This window comes from Chiloscyllium punctatum, chromosome 10 (assembly GCF_047496795.1).
Source record: "Chiloscyllium punctatum isolate Juve2018m chromosome 10, sChiPun1.3, whole genome shotgun sequence".
NCBI lineage: Eukaryota > Metazoa > Chordata > Chondrichthyes > Orectolobiformes > Hemiscylliidae > Chiloscyllium > Chiloscyllium punctatum.
The window spans coordinates 105,520,687-105,546,635 of record NC_092748.1 but is presented as its reverse complement, the minus strand read 5'-3'; the positions used below and the strand labels follow the sequence as shown (position 1 = coordinate 105,546,635).

General features: G+C 40.6%; 1 protein-coding gene across 2 annotated transcripts in view; it reads right to left on the bottom strand.

Moving 5' to 3' along the window:
• LOC140482416 (contactin-associated protein-like 5) overlaps nt 1-25,949 on the bottom strand; it is a 1,296,746-nt gene that overhangs the window by 562,923 nt on the left and 707,874 nt on the right. For both annotated transcript variants that reach the window (XM_072579899.1, XM_072579898.1), the window contains exon 11: nt 13,539-13,645. In XM_072579899.1, coding sequence (XP_072436000.1) covers nt 13,539-13,645 — 107 coding nt within the window. The remainder of the gene's footprint in view (nt 1-13,538; nt 13,646-25,949) is intronic.

The window sequence follows — 25,949 nt, the reverse complement described above, 5'->3', positions numbered from 1 at the left end:
CTGGACACACTTTCCACATTCCTGAAGAAGGGCTTATGCCCGAAACGTCGATTTTCCTGTTCCTTGGATGCTGCCTGACCTGCTGCGCTTTTCCAGCAACACATTTTCAGCTCTGATCTCCAGCATCTGCAGTCCTCACTTTCTCCTTCACAATATGAATAACCAAGTTGTGTGTAATTAACTGATAAAGCAGTGGTTATAAATTGCATCATTTGAATCATGAGTTTTCGACAGGATTTATATATATATAGAAGCATGAAGTACAAAAGTTAAGACGTTTTGCTAAACATACACATAATAATTTATGGGGAATGGATGCAGTGTGCTGAGATGGAATGCAGGGTTTTGGAGGTCAGAAAAAATGGGAAACATGATTTTTCATGCTTTCCAAGATAATTTCTCTCCCTGGTCCTTGTTAAAAGTATCTTCTTTGCTGCTGGAATTGACTTCACTGAAGTGAGCCATAATTGCTCTTCCTGAGTCAACCCACACAATATACTCCCTAATGATTGCTGCAGCACCCTTTACCCTATTATCCCTGAAATAATAAGGTGATTCGTTCCGTCATTGAACTCTCGGTCTTCAGACTTGCTATTTTACCACCTTTGGCCTTTCCTTTAAAAGCTTCTTTCAAACCAACCTTTTCAATTATCCAGTTCATGCTGCACTCTGAATGTTCTTGCCTCCCACTCATCCACTCCCACACCAGAGAAGCAATTACATGGTTCTTTATACTGTGGTGATGGGTGAGAGTGGAGGGAAGTAGTGAGGTAGGGGGAGGGGTGGCTTTCAACATTTCTGTGACTGTTTCCTTCTGCTAAAAACTTGGACTTAAGTTTATATGGTGCCGTTTGTGAACCCAGAAGACCCAAAACACTTTGCAATCAGTGAAGTGCTTCTCAATGTAGTCATTGCTATAATGTTGAATCTGGTGTGGTCAAATTGCACATTGAAGTTCCTACAAATAGCAAGGTAAAAAAATGAGCCACAAATCAGTGTTCTTCTGCTGATGACAAATAGACACCATGGATATTTCTTTAGCTTCTCTCCAAAATAGGGCAATAAGATAATTCACTTGAGAGGCCAAACAGTGCTTTCATGTAATGTATCTGTGAAAAGAACATAGAAACATCAAAATTTGGAGGAGGAGCAGGCCATTCAGCCCTTTGAGCCTGCTCTAACATTCAGTGTGACAGGAATATTCTTCATGAGATAGAAGACCTGGTTCAATGGAGCGTGCAACACGGCATACCTAAAAATGAGGTGTCAACTCGGTGAAACTACCAAACAGGACTACATGCCAAACAGCATAAGCAGCAAGTGACAGAGCTAAGTGACCCCAAAACTAACAGATGAGATCGAAGCTCTGCAGTCTTGCCATATCCAGTCATGAATGGTGGTGAACAATTAAACAACTGACTGGAGGAAGAGGCTCCACAAATATCCCCATCTTCAATGATTGAAGAACACAGCACATCAGTGCAAAAGATAAGGCATTCGCAGCAATCTTCAGCCAGAAGTGCCAAGTGGATGGTCCATCTTGGCCCCCTCCTGGAGTAGTCTCCAGCATCAAAGATACCAGTCTTCAGCAAATTCAATTCACCATCTGATACACTTCTAAAAGGGCTTTAACTCCAGTGAGTGTCTCAACCTCGACTGCTCTGTCATTGAATTCCCAGATACTTATCCATCAGGTGAAAAAGTTAATCTTCAACTCCTCTCGAACCATTTCATCAGTCACTTTAAACCTATGTGTCTGGTTATTAACTTTTCTGCCATGGAATATGTGTATTTCCTATCCATTCTATCTACTTCCTTTTTTTTTAATGTATCAGTTAAATTTCTCCTCATTGTCCTCTGCCCAAAGAAAACAATGGAGTGAGTGAGTGAGTGAATGGATGAATGAAAGAAAGACAGTTTCAAGCTCTGGGAATATCTGAATAAACTTTCTAGTGTGACCACTTCCAACATGTATATGGTGTTAAACCTGTAGTCTAAATAGACCAAGCTCTTAATTTGTCTTGTGCAGGAAGTTGTCACCCAGATGTAACAAAAAGATGGGGTACTGGGCTAATGGTCGGATACTTGGTAGTGTGGAAGAGCAGAGGGATCTTGGTGTCCATGTACACAGATCTCTGAAAGTTGCCACCCAGGTAAATAGTGCAGTGAAGAAGGCATATGGCGTACTGGCTTTTATTGGTAGAGGAATTGAGTTCCGGAGTCCTGAGGTCATGCTGCAGTTGTATAGGACTCTGGTGCAGCCGCATCTGGAATATTGTGTGCAGTTTTGGTCACCATACTATAGGAAGGATGTGGAGGCACTGGAACGGGTGCAGAAGAAGTTTACCAGGATGGTGCCTGGTATGGTAGGAAGATCCTATGAGGAAAGGCTGAGGCACTTGGGGTTGTTTTCATTGGCGAAAAGAAGGTTTAGGGGTGACTTGATAGAGGTGTACAAGATGATTAGGGGGTTAGATAGGGTTGACAGTGAGAACCTTTTTCCACGTATGGAGTCAGCTATTACAAGGGGGCATAGCTTTAAATTAAGGGGGGGTAGATATAGGACTGATGTTAGGGGTAGGTTCTTCACTCAGCGAGTTGTAAGTTCATGGAATGCCCTGCCAGTAGCAGTGGTGGACTCTCCCTCTTTATGGATATTTAAGCGGGCATTGGATAGGTATATGGAGGATAGTGGGTTAGTGTAGGTTAGGTGGGCTTTGATCGGCGCAACATCGAGGGCCGAAGGGCCTGTACTGCGCTGTATTCTTCTATGTTCTATGTTCTATGTGACACTTCACTCCGGGTCAGAAAGAAAGCAGGAAATATAGTATCAGACCGAAGAACTCAAGCTCACAATTTCATTATCTGTCTCAAAACTGCATTCATCAACATCTCAGCAGTTACTGCAAGGGACAGGTCAGATCAACACAAATCAAGTAATGAAAGACCATCAATACAATGGTCAGGAAAGTACAATAATGCCTCTACTTTCTTGGGAGGCGAAGAAAATTCAGCATGCACAAGGTCTCTTACTAATTTGTATAGATGCATCAAAGAAAGGATCCTATCTGGATGCATGATTTGCAACTGCTCTTTTTGAGACCACAAGTAACTACAGAGAGTCAAGAACACAGCCCCGTCCATCACACAAACCAGCCTTCCATCCAATGACTCCATCTGTACTTCCTGCTGTCTCAGGAAAGCAACCAACAGAATCAAAAACCCCTCCTACCCCAGCTATCATTACTTGCACTCTCTTCCGTCATGGAGATGAAATAAAAGTTTGAATACAAGTATGAACAGATTCAAGAACACTTTTTTCTCCACTGTTATCAGACTTTTTAGCAGACCTCTCAAATGTTAATATCGATCTCTCTCTCTGCACTTTCTCTGTGGCTGTAACACTGTACTCTGCACTCTATTCTGCTACCCTAGTGCAGTTTGTAGTAAGACCATAAAACATAGGAGAAGAAATTAGGCCATTTAGCCCATCGAGTCTGCTTCACCATTCAATCACGACTGATAAGCTTCTTAACCACATTATTCCACTTTCTTCCCATTACCCTCGATCTCCTTTACAATCAAGAACCTATTTATCTCTGTCTTAAAAATACTCAATGACCTAGCCTCCACAATCTTCTCTGGCAGTGAATTTATGCTGATACCATAATGCTAGAACAGACTCTGGCTGAGATCTCGAAAGAAATGTCAGAGTAAAGTACATGTTGATATACAGCGAGAGAAATAGAGAGAAAAAGAAGAATAACAGATTGAAGGGGGAGATATAGAAATACAATTACAAGAACAGGAAATATTTTATTTGCGTGTAATATCATGTGATATTAGCTAGTAAGTGGTATTTAAGTTAAATAAAGGTCTGTCATATGCTATGATCAATTATAATTTAAAACAAGATTTATGTTCACACGGTAGTTCATAACCTCCCTAAGAAACAGCTTAAATGATAAGAGCAATAAGTATGCAGCTAAAACAAGAAGAATTTTTTTATAAAGTATTTCACTTTAAAAACAAGTTAGTCAGCTTTGTCCCATGTTTAGAAGGGCTATTGTATGACTTGTCAGTCCACAATAGAAATATAATTCAAATCTCCTTTAACAACTGGGAACTGATTACATTCTCCTGTCCAGAACCAGAAAGGAGAAGCCACAAGCATCAATCTGTGGACTCAACAATATGATGAAGGTTGACAATCGAATTGATAATGGTCACATGATTCTTATGAAATATAGGCGAGCATTTATGCGCTTTTTAAATGTGCTCTTGGGATGTGGGCATTGCTGGCTAGACCAGCATTGTACATTCCTAAGTGGATCATGACCTCCCTCCTTGAGCAACTAATCATCATCAGGGACTATGGACATACATACGTTGTTGCTAGGACAGTTGTTCTAGGATTTTGACCCAGCAACCCTGAAGTATCAGTGATACAACTTCCACGTCAGGAGCATACATGGCTTGGAGGGAGATTGTCTATTTAGAAGGGATTGGTCACAAGATTAGATAAAGGCAACAGGTTTAGAAGGTGCTGCCAGAGAAGCTGGTGAGTTACTGTAATGCATTTTGTGCATCGTATGCACCACTGTGACAGTGCATATGGTAGACAGAACAATGTTAGACCATAGAACATAGAACAGTACAGCACAGAACAGGCCCTTCAGCCAATGATGTTGTGCGACCACTGATCCTCACGTATGCACCCTCAAATTTCTGTGACCATATGCATGTCTCGTAGTCTCTTAAATGTCCCCAATGACCTTACATCCACAACTGCTGCTGGCAATGCATTCCATGCTCTCATAACTCTGTGTAAAGAGCCTGCCTCTGACATCCCCTCTATACTTTCCTCCAACCAGCTTAAAACTATGACCCCTCATGTTAGTAATTTCTGCTCTGGGAAATAGTCCCTCTGGCTATCGACTCTATCTATGCCTCCCATTATCTTGTATACCTCAATTAGGACCCCTCTCCTCCTCCTTTTCTCCAATGAAAAAAGTCCGAGCTCAGTCAACCTCTCTTCATAAGATAAGCCCTCCAGTCCAGGCAGCATCCTGGTAAACCTCCTCTGAACCCTCTCCAAAGCATCCACATCTTTCCTAAAATAGGGCGACCAGAACTGGACGCAGTATTCCAAGTGTTGAAGATGCCAGTCAAGCTGGCTGCTTATCCTGGAGGATATCCAGCTTCTTCATGCTGTAGGAACTACATTCATCCAGGCAATTTGAGAATATTCCACACTCCTTACTTGTCTCTTGCAGATGGTGGACAGGCTCTGGGGAGACAGGAGATGAGCTAATCACTGCAGAATTCCAAGTCTCTTATCTGCTTTAGTAGCTGCAGTGTTTATATGGTGAGTTCAATTCCATTTCTGGCCAACTGGTACCACCAGGATGTTGATAATGGGGGATTCAGTGATGGTAATGTCATTGACTGTTAAGGCACAGTGGCGAGATTCTATCTGGTTGGAGATGGTCATTGCTTGACATTTCTGCGGTGTGCATGTTATGTGCCACTTGTCAACCTAAGACTGGATACTGTCCAGGTATTGCTTAATTTGGACATTGGTTGCTTCACTGTCTGAAAATGTATTAATGGTGCCAAACATTGTACAATTCAATGAACGTCTCCACCTCTGACCTCATGATGGAAGGAGGATTGTTGATGAAACAGCTGAAAGTGGTTGGGGCACTACATTAAAGAACTGCTGCAGAAATTAAAAATCACACAAAACCAGGTTATAGTCCAACAGGTTAAATTGGAAACATTAGCTTTTGGAGCGCTGCTCCTTCATCAGGTGGTCGTGGTCCACAACCACCTGATGTAGGAACAACGCTCCAAAAGCTAGTGTTTCCAGTTAAACCTGTTGGACTATAACCTGGTGTTGTGTGATTTTTAACTTTATACACTCCAATCATCTCTAAATCATGACAACTATCCTGCAGAGATGTCCTGGTGCTTCAATGATTGGCCTCCAACAACTACAAGGCTTTTTTTTATGCCAGGTCCCATCACAGTTTTTTCTCTGATTACAAAGTACTGCAGTTCTGCTCGGGCTCTTTGACACCACTGGCAATCACTCTCACCTTTGGAGGTTAAATCTTTTGTCCATGTTTGAATCAAAGCTATAACGAGTTAAGTACCCAGGCAGCTCTACTAAAAAATCAATCTGCAGCTTATTGCTGAGACATTATATTAACTGATAGCATTATTAATGATCCCTTCCATCATTCTTCTGATGACAAAGCCCGGAATGGTAACTGCCTGGATTGGATTTGTCCTGCTTTTGGTGTATAGTACATAACTGAGCAATTTGCACATTGTCAGGTAGATGCCAGTGTTGTAACTGTACTGGAAGAGCCTGGTGAGGACTGTTGTAATTTCTCAAGTACAAGTCTTCAATACCATTACTGGAACGTTGTCAGAGCCCATAGCCTTAGCAATATCACTGTCTTAAGTCTTTGTTAATATCATGGATTGAATGAAATTTGATAAAGACTGGCATCTGTGATGCTGAGAATGCAGGAGGTGATGAAACAGCAAATCCTGTGTCAGTCCACCAGTAAAGGCTAATGTTTAATACCTTGTGACAAAATTATTCGAAAATGATTAATTCCTGTAAATTGAAATCACTGTTGTCATAGAATCCCAACAGTGCAGAAAGAGGCCATTCAGCCCATCAAGTCTGCACTGACTCTTCAACGAGCATGCCACCCAGACCGAGCCCTCTACCCTTGCCCCATAACCCCTCTTTCACCATAGCTAACCCACCTAATCTGCACAGCCCTCTATACAATGGGAAATTTAGCATGCAAAAAGCGAGTACTATAGAGGCTGGAGAATAGAGCCAAGAGTGTGGTGCTGGAAAAGCACAGTGGGTCAGGCAGCATCTGAGGAGCAGGAAAATCAACGTTTCAGGCAAAAGCCCATGGCCAATCCACCTAACCTGCACATCTTTGTGGGAGGAAACTAGAGCATCCAGAGGAAATGATACAGACTCCAGGAGAACATACAAACTCCATACAGATGGTCACCCAAATGGAATCACACCTGGGTTCCTGGTGCTAAGAGGCAACCAGCGTGCCACTGTGCCTCACATTTATTAGATATCATGGATTGAATGAAATTTGATAAATTTAATAGAATCAAACAACTTAGAAGGAAGCCATACATATCATCGGCCTGCATTGGCCCTCTGAAGAAAATATGAACTAATTCACTTTTCAAAGTTATTACTGCATCTGCGTCCACCACCCTTTCAGCCAATGCATTTCAAACACAACAATATAAGATGAGAAAATGAAAATTAAAATGTCTGTCTGGATGTTGTCAAAATTTATTGGCTAAGACATCAATTGGTCTTCATATAGGGTTGTAACGTATTAATCATTTTTTCACCTGGAGACCCATCTTGGCTTACTATTCTTACCCAAATATTGGCATCTATTTTTTAAAAAGTATGTAATCATCATGACACAAGTATACCAAATATCATCAGATTTTCAAGTCCTGAAAATGGAACCTGAACCTTCAACTTACTGCTTCTGATAGGACAGTACCCCCAGTTCAATACTGTTGCAAACAGAGTCATGTTGCATTGAGGTTCCAGGTTGCTTTCAGACAAACCATAACCAAATCAATTCTGAACAATCATTTGGTCTTGAAACTTTGAATCTGTTTCTCTCTCCACAAGCTCTGCCTGACCTGCCTAGATTTTTCAGCACTTTCTGTTTTTGTTTCAATACAATAATGCTTCTAATTATGGCTCATAATTGACTAACCTATTTAAACTTGAGTGAAATTATTAACAAAATTACTCTTACAGCTCTTATTACAGTACCAGCAAATCACAAATACAAATCAACAGATTTCAAGAGCATGGAAAGCTTAGAATACATATACATAAATAAATATAATGCTTTTATTTAAATCAGTTCCATTACTTTTTAATTCAGAATACAAAGGTCTGATATATTTTGTAAACTTTCCATCATGAGTAATTCATTAAAATCCTCAGGTTTAATAATAAACTCAATTATTCATATTCTTAAATATATTAGTGTAGAATTTTGAGCACTTCAGTGTGGCACTGAAATGCTGCTATATAATTTTAGTGCAGTTTTGCTGTGATACCTGTATCTGTACTGAGATGCTCGTGCCACATAATTTGTTCAAGTTTTGTTGACAACAAAATGTATCATTGCTTTTGTTTGCTTAGACGACTTCTCATAGATGCCAACTATTACTTGATTGTTCAATTCTCACTTCCCTGGGTCATACAGTCATAGCTTCATAGAGATCTACAGCATGGAAACAGACTCTTTGGTCCAACTAGTCCATGCCAAAGAGATATCGTAATCTAATCTAGTCCTACTTGCCAGTACTTGGCCCATATCCCTCTGAACATTTCTTATTCATATACCCATTCAGATTCCTTTTAAATGCTGAATTGTACCTGCCTTTACCACATCCTCTGGTAACTCATTCCATACAGGCACCACACTCTGCTTGAAAAAATGTTGCCCCTTAGGTCCCTATCTTTCCCCTCTCATCCTAAACCTATGCCCTCTAGTTCTGGACTCCCCACCACAGGAAAAATACATTGTCTACTTATCCTATCCGTGCCTCTTATGATTTTATAAACCTCTATAAGGTCACCCCTCAGCCTTTGACACTCCAGGGAAAATAGCCCCAGCCTATTCAGCCTCTCCCAATGACTCAAATCCTCCAACCCTGCAACACCCTTGTAAATTTTTTCTGAACCCTTTCAAGTTTCACAACATTCTTTTGATAGGACGGAGACCAGAATTGCATGCAGTATTCCTAACTAATGTCCTTTACAGCCACAATACGATTTCCCAACTCCTATACGCAATACTCTGACCAATAAAGGAAAGCATACAAATGCCTTCTTCACTAGCCTATCTACCTGTGACTCTACTTTTAAGGAACAATGAGTCTGTACTCCAAGATCCCTTACCATTAAGTGTATAAGTCCTATTTTGATTTGCTTTTCAAAAATGCAGCACCTCGTGTTTATCTAAATTAAACTCCATCTGCCATTACTCAGCCCATTGGCCCATCTCATCAAGGTCCCATTGTACTGTGAGGTAACCTTCTTCGCTGCCCACGACATCAACAATTTTGGTGTCATCGGCAAACTTACTGACTATACCTCCTATGTTCACATAGGAGAAATATGGTCAGATGGTCAGAAGACTGTGAGTCCAAGAACCACTCCAGAAACATAAACACCATGATCTAGGCTGGCACATTGTGACTGGAAGACCATCAACTAATGAAACACTCTTTTTGGTCTGCCCAAAACCTGTTGGTTGTTCAGTGTAAAGAGTTGACCTGAACCAACTGTTGCAGGCCGGGACATTCCAACATTGAGGATTACGTGCTCAGGGATGCATAACAATCTGGGAGAGCTGCTGCCAAGGCACAATGGGGAAAGACCACCATTTAAGGTCTTTCTGCCAATGTATAACAAGGGATTTTTGAGTTGTCACAGATGCCTCAAAATATGTGTAAATACATGAGGTGAAAATACCTTTGTTTTTGCAATTGCAGGGAAGCCCTGAAGAACATTCAATTTCAGTGCCTTTTTTACCCTCTCCAAAGCCTGCATGGAATTGTTTAATATTTTTTGTACGTACATCGATAATTTTTATGAATAAAGTATATTTGTGCCAATAAAAACTTTTTGTCTATGTCAGTGAAACTGTGGAAAAGATCGGAAAAAACATCAACAGTTTAATATTTTGTTTTTTTTTCTGTGCAAAGTCTTGATTAAGAACCTTGTAAATGATTATAATTCATGAATAAAGCATATTTTTGAAATTGAAAACATTACAGTACTGTCCAAGTGCTGCACTTTCAGAGCTGCCATCCTTCAGATGAGATGATAAATCAAGGTTTTGTAAGACCTTCCAGTTTGATAAGAGATCCTTCAGCACTATTTTGAAGAAGATAAAGGTCAAAATTTATCATTTAATTGACATCTGACAGATTATCTGGTTGCCAGTGCATTGACACAACTGGGAGGTTCCTGTGTGCAAATATGTGCTGCATTTTCAACTTTTCAACATTCAAAAATGGATTTTGTTGGCTGTTAAGTGACTTAAGGTTGCCTTGTGAGATTGTGATAAATGCTAAATGAATGCAGGAGCTCTTCCTGCGTGAATCTCAAAAGCTAAAAAGCAACACTACAAAACACAGTAATTTTGAATAACAGCAAGGGATGTCTCACCACAAATTACTTGTGAAATATGGTTACTATTAGTTATGAAGATTTCCACTTGAATTTTGCTCCAGATTGGCTCTGCATTTGTGTGTGCGTAAAACCAGATTAAATTAGTAGAAGCAGCATCCCAGTGAACAGCTTGTGTGTACTGGTTAGGCAGAGTGTTCCTAGAAAACCCTGTGACTAGAAAGAAAACATCATGGCTGTGACATTCAAATATAGTTGTGCAAGCATATTGACAACATTCTACTCAAGGAATGGGAATCAACACCTCACTCCAGGCTTCCAAATTCAATCATTCATTCACAAAACATTAATTAACACTGCAAAAACTGACTAAAAAAAAAATTAATGTCAGAAATATACATAATGAAATGGTGCAGAAAAAATAATATTGTGAGCCAGAATTAGGGGAGGCGATGGCCTAGTGGAATTATTACTGGATTGTTAACCCAGAGACCCAGACAGTGTTCTGGGGACCCAGTTTCAAATCCTGGAATTTGAATTCAATGAAAATTTGGAATTAAGAGTCTCTTGATGACCACTGTCAATTGTCAGGAAAAAAAACATCTGGTTCACTAAAGTCCTTTCGGGAAGGAAACTGCCATCCTTACCTGGTCTGACCTACATGTGACTCCAGACCCACAGCAAGATGGTTGACTCTTAACTGCTCCCTGGGTAATAAATGTTGACTCAGCCAGCCACTCCATTATCCCATGAGTTAAAAAAAAAGGTCCTGAGAGGCTGGGTCACAACACTGTACAATTTTGTTGGGACAGGACTGATGTGAAATGAGAGGAGTGAGCACTGCAATTAAGTGAATCAATATTAAATTATATTCCCTGATCAATCATACTTTAACTTTTGTTTTTTTCCACAAGTGATAATGGTATTACCAATGCTTTGGTTGCTTTAAAAGCAATAGATGTGCTTCAAGTGACTGATGGAGCTAGTTGATTTTTTTGAGAGGATTTCTGTTCTTTAATATCAGGAAAGCTATTGTTTTATGAACATTATTAAAGTGGGAACTAGGTGACTGAGTGAGAATTTGACCACAGCATACACAAAAGCAATGTAACTGCATTAAAGCTACTGCAGCATATTAGAAAGGATGATCGTAAAAGTATATGGAGATAGGAGGATTACAATAGATAGTTCCAGTTATCAACCAATGTACTGATACAGGCACAGTGAGCCTGTGTGGTAGCGTAATTTATATGATTTAATCATAAAACATGATGTTGTGATATCAGGACAAGGAGATACAGATTCAATTTGTTGGAATGGTGAACTTAATTCTTCACACAAAGAGTGAACACGATTCACAATGTGGAAGACCTTGGAAGGTCTTAGCCAACATTGTAATGCTGGAAAAGAGTGACTGGTGAGCTCCTAAGTTCTCTCTGAATAAATTAGTAGAAATACAATGCATGGACTCGCCACATTTCTGAGCACACTGGTTCTGTATGAATGAATTATTGCCTGGTTAACTATCAGAGAAGAAGACTGAGGTTCTCAACCTTTTTGGGTTTTAATGTCACAGGTTACAGTTAATGAGGAAATACACATGTGTGTTATTTAGCAAAGATTTAGATTCAATGTTAGGATGCTTGAACTTTCTGCCGAGGATTACTAACTCTTTGACCAAGTTGTTAGGCTTATGTAGAAAGGTGCATTAACTGCCAACCTAAGAGTTGAACAAGTTTAGGAGTTTGGGTGATACCTCTCCTTACAAGAGGTAACTTGGATGATGGAACACATGACCAGAATTTCTGTTTTTTTTCCCCCTGAAATAGCTCCAGCAGTTTCTTTTAATCAGTTTTATTTTGTCTCTCAGGGCATAGGGAATTGGTTCTTTGCTTTCTGAGGCAGCATCTACTCTTATTGATTCAAGTCTATAACAATTAATAGGTTAGTTATGCTAAGCCTTTGGGCCACTGGTCTCCAATGGGTAACATTATATTAGCTCTAATGTCTCGTTTCACCTTGCAGAGTGAAATAGAATTTTTGTACTTTCCCCTTCAATATTATTGTCTGTTTGTCACAACATATTAGCCAGGGACCTTTCGTATAAAAGACTCACACATCAAAATGAAAGGTTCAAAGGTCTACCAGATACTCCACTGTTCCCATTTCTTTGCACCATTAGTTAAACTTTGATAAAAAGGGAGGAACTGCAGAGTGTGCAGTAACGTCACACAAAATGTTGCAATGGTGCAATGGTTCGTACATTAGGTATACCTTACATGAGGATCAATGGTCGGCACAACATCGTGGGCTGAAGGGCCTGTTCTGTGCTGTACTGTTCTATGTTCTATGTTCTATGAAAGTAAATGAACACTACCATAGTGTCGCAAATTTACAAGTATTAACAAGGAAAACCTTTCAATGAGCTGTCTCACATAGTGCAATGCCTTTTCAGTAAGAGGATATGCAACCTCACCATTAAATCACCAGAAACTACGCAAGCACAAAAGCTTTGTTAAGAATAGAATACCATTACAGTGTAGCCATTGCTATAGTTTAAATATATCTCTGAGCTATAAAGAACAGACAGATATCTGAAAGGTTGCCTTGATTCCAAGATCCAGGACTCCAAGATTGTAAGCTCAGAAATTCCTTACTCAAAACTAAGTGTCTTTCAATCTCTCTCATCTCCTTTAAGATGTATCTTTCAACATTCCCCCTTGAGTAACCTTTCAGTTATCAGCCCTACTGTCTTCTTAAATTAAGTGTTCTTCAGTGTCAATGTTTACTTGGTAATGCTCCTGTGAAATGATTTTGGATTTTTTATTATCTCCAAGGCATTATATAAACACAAACTGTTGTTATTGTTGACTGCATCCGTGGTGAAACACACAGAGAGTCGATGGTTCCCAGTTGTCCTTTCAAACGTGATGCAGAGACTGCCTGGATGGACAAGCTGCCCTCCTTTCAGCATGAGGTACAAATTCAATGTTGAGTTCCAGCCGCTTCATTGAATTTTCCAGTTCATTTGATGCAGTGAGCATGTTATCAGATAGCAACATTGCATGACACATCTACTAAAGAAAACAAATGAACCTTTACCTGGCAGCAGGAAGAGAAACGAACGATATTTCAAGGATATATCTTCCTCGTGATCAGAATTCAATCCATTCAATTAGAATTGGAAAATGTGAATCATAGTTGTTCGAATCAAAACACAATTTAAAGTGCATTAACTGTTCTTTTTGCATAAGAAAGCCAAACACTTAAACTTCGTATTGTGTAGAGGTAATTAAGGGACACTTACAGCTGTGACAAGTTTCTCCTGTATATCCAGTCCCGGCGCAGTCACAGTAAAAGGTACTCCAGGACTGAGAGCATTCCCCACCGTGCTCACAGTAATTCGGTAAGCACCTGTAATTACAAGAGTTGACATTAAGGAGGTTCAATCTTGGTTACAACAGTGTCACAAGTATCAGAACAAGTCCTACTGGAAAACCAGATAATTTAAACAGAGAACACACTAGATGCTCTCACTGGTGAAATAAAGTTAAAAATCACGCAACACCAGGTTATAGTCCGGCAGGTTTATTTGGAAGCACTAGCTTTTGGAGCGCTGCTCCTTCATCCGCAGCTACCTGATGAAGGAGCACTGCTCTGAAAGCTAGTGATACCAAATAAACCTGTTAGACAATAACCTGATGTTGTGTGATTTTTAACTTTGTCCACCCCAGTACAACACCAGCACCTCCACATCATGGTAAAAGAAAGATAACATTGGACAGCATCATGGAAACATCAGTTGTCTTTTAAATTATCCAAGATTTTATATTGTCCAGAGTTTGAGTCAAAACATTTGATTTAACTTCATGAAAATATATGCTATTTTCAGATCTAAAGTTGTGAAACAATAAGAAAACTTTGTTCATAAAAATGGTTTGAATGGTTCACAATAATCTGTAAATTGACGAGATATTTGGAGGGAAGTTGAGATAGCCCTATGATTGTGAGATGTTGTCTGCTGGCTGATTTGGTGCTGTTCCATTGCCATCTTACACTTCTCACACATTTTTTTCACTGACTTTGTCAGAGAAGTGAACTCAAGTAATCTTTGGCAATCTAACTTTGGAGTCTTAGAATCAGAAAGACATAGCGAGTTTTGAGAAGATTTGTAAGCTCAGGTTGAGGTTCTGAATGTAGGTTTGCTCGCTGAGCTGGAAGACTTGTTTTCAGAGTACCATACTGGGTAACATCATCAGTCAGCTTCATCCGGAGGCTCACTGATGATGTTATCTGGTAGGGTGACAAAACGTCTGAAACTGAACCTCCAGCTTAGTGAGCAAACCTACATCCAGACAAACAGTTTTTCTGGCCCATTGTATCTGCACCTGTCATCAAACATCCACCTATTCTAACCCCATTTCCCAGCACTTTGCCTTGTATGTGATGTCATTTCCAGAACTCATCCAAATATTTCTCATGAGTCTCTTCCACTCCCTCTTCCACCCTTTTCGGCAATAAGTCTCAGATACCAAAATGCTCTGGATGATTTTTTTCCTCCAACAAACCCCCCCTAAACCTCCTGCTCCTTACCTTCGAACTGTGCCCCAAGGTTATTGACCCTATGAGAAAATGGTTTTCCCGATCTACCCTGCCTCTGCCCCTCAGAAGCTTGTGCACCTCAGTTAGAAGACCCACAGCTTTCTCTGCTTTCAGGAAAATCTATCTACTCTCTCTTTTCAGAGCTGAATTGCTCCAGTCCAGGCAATACAGAATTTTAAGCCACAGGGCAACGTCGAATATCCGAACAACATGGGCAGGGAGTATTTTGTTTGGATAATCGAATGTTCAGACAACCGAATGTTCACATAACACAGTTTACCTAAGCCTTGGACCTTGAGATCTTGTTCTGATAAACTGAAATTTGGATAATAGATGCTCGGATTACCGAAGATGTTCTGAATTTGGCCCATGACTGTACCAGGTCCTAAAAGAGCTATCCAGCTAATCACATTCTCGAATTTTATCTCCATAGCCCTCTAAATTCATCAGTTTCAAAGAGAAATCCAGCTCTCTTCTGAAACCTCTGATGGAATCCATCTCTACCACTCTCATAGGCAGCACATTCCAACTCTCTAAGGAAAGAAGTTTCTCCTTATCTCAATTCTAGCTCTCTTGCTGACAGTTTTAAAATTGTGATCCCTAGTTCCTGACATATCAATTAATGGAAACAGAATATCCTTCTTGAGCCTGTAAAAACAATTCATAATTTTGAACACATCCAAAAGGTAACGTCTGAATCTTCTCTGCTCCAAGGTGAATAAGCCCAATTTCTCTAATCTTTGCTTTTATCCAAAATCTCTCATTCTTGGTATCATTCTTGCAAATCTCTCTTGCAATTCCTCCAGGCCTAAACATCCTTCGTTAAATAAGGAGCCCAAAATTGACATTATACTCCAAATGTGGTCTTAACAATGATTTGTAGAGGTATAGCATTATTTCCTTGCTTTTTAATCGACACTTATATTTATAAACCCAAGGATCTTATAAGCCTTCTTAATAGTTGTTCCAACTTCAAAACGTGTGATGCTGAAAAAACACAGCAGGTCAGGCAGCATCTGAGGAGCAGGAAAATTGACGTTTCGGGCATAAGTTCTCCATCAGGAATGCGGCTGAGAGGTAAAGAGGAGGAAGGGGGTGGGGCTGGGGGCAAGGTAGCTGGGAAGGCAAAAGGTAGATGCAAGTGAGGGATGATGATGATAGGTCAGAACAGAGGGTGGAGCGGATAGGTGGGAGGGAAGATGGACAGGTTGCACAGTTTAAGAGGAGCCAAGTTGGAGGATTGGATCTTGCATGAGGTGGGGGAGGGGAAATGAGGAAACTGGTGAAATCAACATTGATTCCATGTAGTTGGAAGCTCCTAAGGCGGAAGATGAGGCATTCTTCCTCCAGGCATCGGATGGATAGGATTTGGCAGTGGTGGAGGCCCAGGATTTGCATGTCCTTGGCAGAGTGAGAGGGGGAGTTGAAGTGTTCGGCCATAGGGCAGTGGGGTTGTTTGGTGCATGTATCCCAGAGATGATGTCTGAAATGTTTTGTGAGTCGGCATCCTGCCTCTCCAATGTAGAGGAGACCACATTCGGAGCAATGGACAAAGTAGATGAGGTGTTTGGATGTGTAGGAAAATCTCTGCAGGATGTGGAAGGATCCTTTGGGACCTTGTACAGAGGTGAGGGAGGTGATCTATGTGCAAGTTTTACACCCTATGTGGCAGCAAGGGAAGGTGCCAGGTGTGGAGGGTGGGTTGGTGGAGGGCGTGGACTTAACAAGGGAGTCACGGAGAGAATTGTCTCTGTGGAATGCTGAGAGGCGTGGGCAAGGAAATATATCTCTGGTGGTGGGGTCTGACTGTGGGTGGCAGAAATAGCTGTTTCAACTTGCATGGTTATCTTCAGAGTAGTATACATGTGAACCCTGAGGTCCCTCTGCTCTGTATTTGCCTCAAAATTGTATCATTGAGCCTGCATTATACCTCCATGTTCCTTCTTCCGAAATGCATAACTTCACATTTCTTTGAATTGAAATTCATCTGCCAGGTGTCTGTCCATTTTGGCCAACATGTCAAGTCCCTCTGAATTCACCCACAATTCACTATTCTCCATAGTTTAGCATCACCTGCAAATTTAGAGATTTTGCCCTAAACACCCATCTCCAAATCATTTATATGAAACTGAAAAAGCAAGAGTCTCAACATCGATCCTGGGGGAACACCACTTTCAACTTGTCTCCAGTCTGAGAAATATTCATCTCAAACAACTCTTTGTCTCCTATGTTTTGGCCAACCTCTAATCCATGCTGCCAAGGACCCAACAGTCCCAAACATTTCTAATTTGCTAAACATCCTGCCATGTGGCACTGTATCAAATGTTTTCTGAAAGTCAAAATAGACAACATCCACAGCACTACCCTTGTCATTTGCCTGTGTCATCTCATCAAAGAACTCTACTTTGTCATTTCCTGAGTTATCCTTTGTCCTTTCCTCCAACAACAGCGCCACATTTGTAATTTTCCAGTCCCTGGGACTAATCTTGTGCTCCGGAATACCTAGAAAATTTCCGCCAACTGCTCCACGATTTGCTCTCTCAGTAATCTTGGATGCGTCCCTTCCAGGGTTGGCGATTTCTCTTCCAGGAGTACTGCTAGCATTTTTAGCATCTATTCATTATCTATCACTATAACTGCTCAGTTGATCAATGTGATGTTACTATGGCTTTAAGAGGTTATTTTGTCATTTATTCTTGAAGAAAGGTTTCAAGGCAGGGGTTACGGGTAGTCAACACAGAGCCACGAGAGTAAAGAGTTTGTGAGGCTTTGTTTTTTTTTAAAAGTTGAAACCACAGAAGCAGCCTGAATGGGTGAAACTCTCACGGAACCAGGATTTTTCATTTCAGTAGCAGTTGCTGCTAGGAAGAAGTGGAAGTTGTTTTCTTTATCCTCTCTCGGTTCCAGGTAAAAGCTGGAGTTTTTCCTTCTGCTGCTAGAGTTGCATGTGACACAGTCTGTTTTTTTCTGAATTTGCCTTGGTAAAATGAGTGTTTATGGGATGTTACTGTAATGGAACAGTTAATTATGAATAGCTGATGCATCTATTATTTGGTTGAGCATTTCAAGAGACTTATAACTAAACCAATTCTTTTCTTTATTGTTTATTTTTTATAGTGCGTGAAAAAAAAGTGTGTTTTGCTTCAAATCTGTCAGTTTGGCCAGTCGAATTGCATCTGGAATGCAACACTTTACACTAACCTTTAAAATAAGAAAAGTTTAGGGTCTAGAATATCTTCTTAGTATATTTTGAGGGGGTTTGATCTGGTTGATAACAGTCAACACAAACATTTCCAACTGGGCCATTGTCACCACCTTTTAATTCAGTAATGACAAGCAAATATTTAATCTAGTTCCTCTGTTGTACCCTTTACTTCAGTGAGCAGCTTACCTCGTTTGTTTGTTATGGGCTTCACTCTATTCTTTGCTAATGCCCCGTTGCTAATATATTTGAAGAACATTTTACTATTTTAGTGAAACCTGTCATCTTTTCCACATGCTTCCTCTTAGCCTTCCTTATTCCAGCCTTAAGCTTTCTCCTGCATTTGAGATACTCTTCATGATGTCTATAGCTCTTATTATTCAGGTATGTATGACATGTCTCCTTTACCTTCATTGTTTTCTCATTGATAATATCTCGGTGAATCTCTTCTGCATCCTCTCTGACGTAATCACATCATTCTACAGTGTAGTCACCAGACATACACACAATACTCCAGCTGTGGCCTCACTAATTGTAAGTGCAGCTTAATAGGACTATCTCTGTGAATATTTAGTGCAACAAGGCAAATGACTCACCTCTTCATTCTCCAGTGGGTTTCCATAACCTACAAGCTTCAATTCAGGATTATGATGGAACACTCTCCACGAGATAAAGGCAGCAAAAACAACTCAATCATTGCACCATCAGTCAGGATGAAGCAGCTCAAATAATTGGCATACCAACCAACACAGTAAATAGGAGTAGAAGTAGGCCATTTGGCCCTTTCAGTGTGCGCTGCTATTCAATATAATGGTGCGGCATGGTGGTTCAGTGTTTAGTTTTGCTGCCTCACAGTTCCAGGGACCTGGGTTCGATTTCAGCCTTGGGCAGCTTTTTTTTGTGGAGTTTGCACATTCTCCAGCCTGTGTGGGTTTGCTCCCAGCTAAGTGGATTTAGCCATGGGAGATGCAGGGTTATAGGAATGGGGTAGCAGGGTGGGATGGACTTGATGGACTAAATAACCTGCTTACACACCATAGGGATTCTACAATCATTACTGATCACCTGACTCAGTGTCTTTATTCCAAATTTCTCCCTATACCTTTTGATCCCTTTAGTCCAAATGAATGAATGATGCCCAGTCCTTCTTGAAAACATTGAATATTTTTGCCTCAAATGGATTGGGTAAATAGGCAAAGTATTTTACCTGGGGTGGGGGAGTCCAGAACTAGAGAGCATAGGTTTAGGGTGAGAGGGGAAAGATATAAAAGAGACCTAAGGGGCAACTTTTTCACACAGAGGGTGGTACGTGTATGGAATGAGCTGCCAGAGGAAGTGGTGGAGGCTGGTACAATTGCAACATTTAAGAGGCATTTGGATGGGTATATGAGTAGGAAGGGTTTGGAGGGATATGGGCCGGGTACTGGCAGGTGGGACTAGATTGGGTTGGGATATCTAGTCGGCATGGACGGGTTGGACCAAAGAGTCTGTTTCCATGCTGTACATCTCTATGACTCTAAATGCTTTCTGTGATAGATGGCTCCATGGGCTCACTACTCTCCAACATTTAGTCCCTGTATTGTGTACGATGGCTGCAATAATCACCATCTACAAGTTGAATCACAGCAATCCGAGAGGCTCCTTCAGTGGCAATTACAAACTGGTGACCGCTGCCACGCAGCAGGATAAGGGCAGCAGTCACATGTGAATATAAAGCTCCCATCCAAGTCAAACCTTCCTAACATGGAAACATATTGTCCTAGCCATGACGCCAGAATCCTGGAAGTGGAAATGAATAAATCCATTCTACTCACTTGTCTTTTCCTCTACCTAGCATACAGAAACTGCCATAAGAATAACTTTTAACCAAAACACTTCTTCTGAAATAATCTATCTATTACACTCAGGCAATCACATACGAGACAAAGTGCTACGCTCAGTTACATACCTGACACAATGACTTTTTTTTCCTCTCTCTCCAATGACCAATTTGTGCCATTCATTTCAATAAAATGTGGAGGTGTCAGTGTTGGAGTGGGGTGGGCAAAGTCAGCAGTCACGTGAAGTCAGGTTAAAGTCCAACATGTTTCTTTGAAATCACAAGCTTTTGGAGCGCTGGTCCTTCATCAGGAGAAGTCAACCTTCACCTGAAGAAGGAGCAGCACTCCAAAAGCTTGTGATTTTAAATTAACCTGCTGAACTATAACCTAATGATGTGTGATTTCTAACTCATTTCAATTACACACTATAGGAGGATTGTACCAACCATAATAAAATCCGATATATTCCATCAACATTTCCCAGTCTGGCTCTGTTTTGCCTGTCTCTTAATCTATTACTATCAATTTCACGGAAAGTAACAGTCCATTTTTCCTTGGTGACTGCTGAATAATGTGCTTGCACTAAGTCGTTTTTCTCATCATAACCATCACTTCTCTCTTCATACTCTAGTTCAAGGACTCTCACATTAGTCATTCTTCTTGCCCAACTAATTTTACACATGCCTGTAGGACCATTACTCAAACGTCTCTGATCCTTCCATTACTTTAGTATTCAAGGTCTAATTTTACAGCAGCACTACAGCATGCATAGATTTAAACATCCTACTTAACACCCTCTGATCTTATAATTGTACAGAAACTGGTATCTATACTTGCAATCCCCAAACTGGACTCCAACCAAGTGATCACCAGCTCATTTTTTTTTAAAAGCTGTCGGATGAAATCTTACTGCAAAAATAAACCATGATAAATGAGCAAAATGGTTATTAATACTCAAAACAGCACATTAGTTCAGATGATTGTGAGGTATCCTGTGAGTACCGAACTTGCTCGCTGGACTTGACCTGTCTGTGTTTGTGTCACTAAAATGGCACCTCACTCAAGTGTGTTCCAATGGTTTTAAGAATTTGCTGCATACGCAGCCAAACTGCCTACTTAAGTTACCACAAAAAGTTACGGTTGGTAATTAGGAAATGTAAGCACAATATGAACAAGATCATTAGGAAATGTAAGCACAATATGAACAAGACACACACACACACACACACACACACACACACACACACACACACACACACTCTCACTCACTCACTCACTCACTCAATCACTCACTCACTCAAATGTACACACAAACACATATAAGGCTGTAGGGTGAATTGGCATTCACAGATTTGTATTTGCAAATACTTTCTATTTCGTTCCAAAAGCACAATCTGTAGGCAGTCAGTCCATATGACAGTTTATCAATTCCTACTTTGGAAGTATAGCTGGTCTGACTCAAACTCTAACCTCACACCTTTAATGCATTATCTGTGCTGAGCTGTCACCTTTTTTTTTATGAACCCTTATCGCGGGAATGTGACTTGAAAGTAGTTTTGGTATTTATAACTTAATGAATCAAAACCTGCAACCCATTCTAAGTGATTAAGACTTAATGACAATCCAGGTTTGTTCAATGATAAGTTGTATGACACTTTGATTTTTTATTATAAATTCTGTGTCCTATGATCCTGCCCCACTAGCTACCTGACAAAGGAGCAGTGCTCCAAAAGCTTGTACTGCCAAATAAACCTGTTGGACCAAAACCTGGTGTTTTGTTAATTTTTAACTTTGTCCACCCCATCCAACACCAGCACCTCCACATCGTAATTGCTAATGAATTACCAGTCTAAATATCTGGTCCAAAAGAGGAACAATTGATGTTATTCATTTTTATTCTTGCAAGCAATTAATTCTTTATGGAGAATTTTTAAAAAAAATCTAATTTATTTTTATTTAAATTACTTTTTAATTGTGTCAGATTTTTTTCTCCCTCACTAAGCAAATCTTTCCTTCTTTTTCTTTATTTCTCATTCTACACATGATTGGATTTAAATTCACCCAATTTCCTCCTTTGCCAGCCCCAGATGTTATCCAGCTCGAAGAAAATGTGGTTAAAAATCACACACCAGGTTATAGTCCAACAGGTTTAATTGGAAACACTAGCTTTCAGACCGCCGCTCCTTCATCAAGTGGCTGTCAGAAAACGGGGATAGCCTTTCGAAATCTGAAGTACAAAGGGACTTGATTTGATTTGATTTATTGTCACATGTACCTAGATACAATAATAAATCAAACCTGTTGTATTTGGGACTTAGGATTTGGGTGTCCGAGTTCAGGATTCTCTTAAGGTTAGTTTTCAGGTTCAGTTCGCAGTTAGGAAGGCAAATGCAACGTTTGTACTCATTTCAAGGGGATGACAATGCAAGAGCAGAGATGTATGGACAAGGCTGTATAAGGCTCTGTTCAGAAATGCATTTGGAATATTGTCAGCAGTTTCGAGCTCCCATATCTAAGGAAAGATGTGCTAGCATTGGATGGGCGAAACTGAATACTGCAGATAGAGTCATAGAATCATAGAGGTGTACAGCATGGAAACAGACTCTTCGGCCCAACGCATCCATGCCGACCCAATGTCCCAACCTAATCTAGTCCCACCTGCCAGCACCTGGCCCATATCCCTCCAAACCCTTCCTATTCATATATCCATCCAAATGCCTCTTAAATGTTGCAATTGTGCCAGCCTACACCACTTCCTCTGGCAGCTCATTCCATACACGTACCACTCTCTGCATGAAAAAGTTACTCCTTAGGTCTCTTTTATATCTTTCCCCTCTCACCCTAAACCTATGCCTTCTAGTTCTGGACTCCCTGACCCCAGGGAAAAGACTTCGCCTATTTAACCTATCCATGCCCCTCATAATTTTGTAAACCTCTATAAGGTCACTCCTCAGCCTCCGACGCTCCAGGGAAAACAGCCCCAGCCTGTTCAGCCTCTCCATATAGCTCACATCCTCCAACCCTGGCAACATCTTTGTAAATCTTTCCTGAACCCTTTCAAGTTTCACAACATCTTTCTGATAGGAAGGAGACCAGACTTGCACACAATATTCCAACAGTGGCCTAATCAATGTCCAGTGCAATTGCAACATGACCTCCCAACTCCTGTATTCAATACTCTGACCAATAAAGGAAAGCATATCAAATGCCTTCTTCACTATCGTATCTACATGTGACTCCACTTTCAAGGAGCTATGAATCTGCAAGGTCTCTTTGTTCAGCAGCACTCCCTAGGTTGCTGGAGATTAGAGTCAAGATTACAGTAATGCTGGAAAAGCACAGCAGTTCAGGCAGTATCCGCTGAGTAGTAAAATCAACGTTTCAGGCAAAAGCCCTTCATTAGGAAACCTTTGTCAGCACAGAGAGGTTCAGAAGAATGATCTTGGGATGAAGGGCTTGACATTTGAGGAGCAGTTGAGGTCTCTGAATTTGTACTCAATGGAGTTTAGTGGAATGGAGGTGCAGGATCTGATTGTATCTGACAGAATACTGATAGGCCTGGATAGAGTGGATGTGCAGATGCTTCCACTAGTAGAACAGACTTGGAGCCAAGGGCACAACCTCAAAGTAAAGTGATGTCCCTTTTGAATTGAGACGAAGGAGAATTTCTTCAGCCAGAGGATTGTTAATCTACCGAACTCATTGTGTTTAAGTCAGATATAGGTGGCTTCTTGATTGCTAAGGAAATCAAGGGTCAGAATTAGAATCCCTACAGTGTGGAAACAGGCCCTTCATCCCAACAAGTCCACACCGACCTTTCAAAGAGTATCCCACCCAAACCGATTCCCCATTACTCTACAATTACCCTGACTAATGCACATAACCTGCACATCCCTGAACAATAAAGGCAATTTAGCTTGGCCAATTCACTAGCCTGCACAACTTTGGACTGTGGGAGGAAACTGGAGCACCTGGAGGAAACTCATGCAGACACAGGGAGGATGTGCAAACTCCGCACAGACAGTCACCTGAGGCTGGAATTGAACCCAGAGACCTGGCGCTGTGAGGGAGCAGTGCTAACCACTAAACCACATTGCCGACTGCACCACAGCACCTCCAGTTATGGGGAGAAGGCAGATGAATAGGGTGAAGAAAGGTTTCAGGCATTATTGAATGGTGGAACAGACTCGGTGGCCCGAATGGTGTCATTCCGTTTCTAGGTCTTATGGTCTAAATTGTGTATTGATGCATTACTTTTTCAATTTCTCAATTTAACATGCTATGTGTGTTCCTTTGTGGTCATGGGTGATGCCTGGGTTCAGCACTCCAAAAAGTACCCACTGTGTGAACCGCTTTGAAATATTTCACCATCGTCATGAGGGAAATACAGAGAAACTCTCTGGAGTCTTCTTAAAGTTTTAACCATTTTCAAACTCCTCAAATGGTCAATCTTTTGTCAAATTCACTCATGACATTAAAGACCATTAATCCTTTAATAATCTTTTTAGACTATCAATCAAAACATGAACAGTGCCTCCAGGTTAAAATACAGCTCTGAATAAATATTTAAAGACACAGAGAATAAGTCATAATTAACTCAGCTATAATAATAATCCAAATGTGAAAAAATGTTCTTAATGCAACAAAAGCAGATGATCTTTTGCCTTCTAAACTGAACCAAATATCCTATCAATAAAAGCATTCGAGGAGCAGGTGAAACTTTGTATTTCTTCATGTTAATTTTAGATTAGATTACATTCCCTACAGTGTGGAAACAGGCCCAACCAGTCCACACCGACCCTCCGAAGAGTAACCCACCCAGACCCATTTCCCTCTGACTAATGCACCTCACACTACGGTCAATTTAGCATGGCCAATTCACCTGACATGCACATCTTTGGACTGTGGGAGGAAACCAGAGCACCCAGAGAAAACCCAGACAGACACGGAGAGAATGTGCAAATTCCACACAGACAGTCACGTGAGGCTGGAATCGAACCTGGGATCCTGGTGCTGTGAGGCAACAGTGCGAACCACTGAGCCACCACGTTAATGTTACTGAAGACTTTGTTTTCAATTTTAAAAGGACTCTAGGCATTTAATTCACTTTTGATTATTACACAATCTCTTCAATGATCTACTTTAAAATGCAGCATTCAACATCATGGAGCTGAGAGAACAATTGTTTCTTAATGTGTGTGTTTCTGGCCTATCAGTGAAACACATCTGCTTGAGTATACTGACAGGGCCTACATTTAAATTTGTTTATCAGGTGAAGCAACATTCATGTATGATCAGTCACAAACAGCAACTAAACCATTATAAGTGAGGAGCAGCTGTTTTAATGCTTTTTTAATGATTATGTGTTTCTTGGAATCTAGCCATTGGTTTACATTTATGAATCATGTATTGGCCTTGATAATTTATTAAACTGAAGTGGTTCATGCTGATGCAAAACAAAGCAGGTATCTCGATTCCCTATAACAATAGCCTTCCCTTTCTATATATATGGAACAAAAGCTTCTACTCAACTTAACTGAGTCATAGATCTCAACATGAGTATACCTTTTGTATTAACTTGGAAAAGGGGATGTTTCCGTGCAGTCGGTTGCATTTCTGTATAAGACCATAAGACATAGGAGCAGAAATTGTGCCATTCAGCCCATCAAGTCTGCTCTGTCATTCAATCATAGCTGATAAGTCTCTGAACCAGAGGCCCAAGGTTTCAGTCCTATCTCAAACCTTGATGGCTGAGGAATGTGCATTCATATTGTGGCCAAATGTGTTGCATATCAACCTGCAATTCTTTCCCAATGGCAGATGGCAAGAGAAGGAGAAATTCTTGGTCAGCCATGGCACAGAAAGAAAGTTGAAGCCTTGAGCATCATGATCCAAAGCTACCATGTGTACAAGATTGCACGTTACACAGTAACTTTGATTCCCTCATTACCCAGTCCATCGAACATATCATCACCTTGAAACCTTCATTAACGATAAATATTCTTGCAGAATCATTAGTAAATGCAGAGCAAGAAATCTCCAGTTGCCAGCATGGTAAAGAAACAGCTTCATTGAAAAAAAAACAAGAGGATAA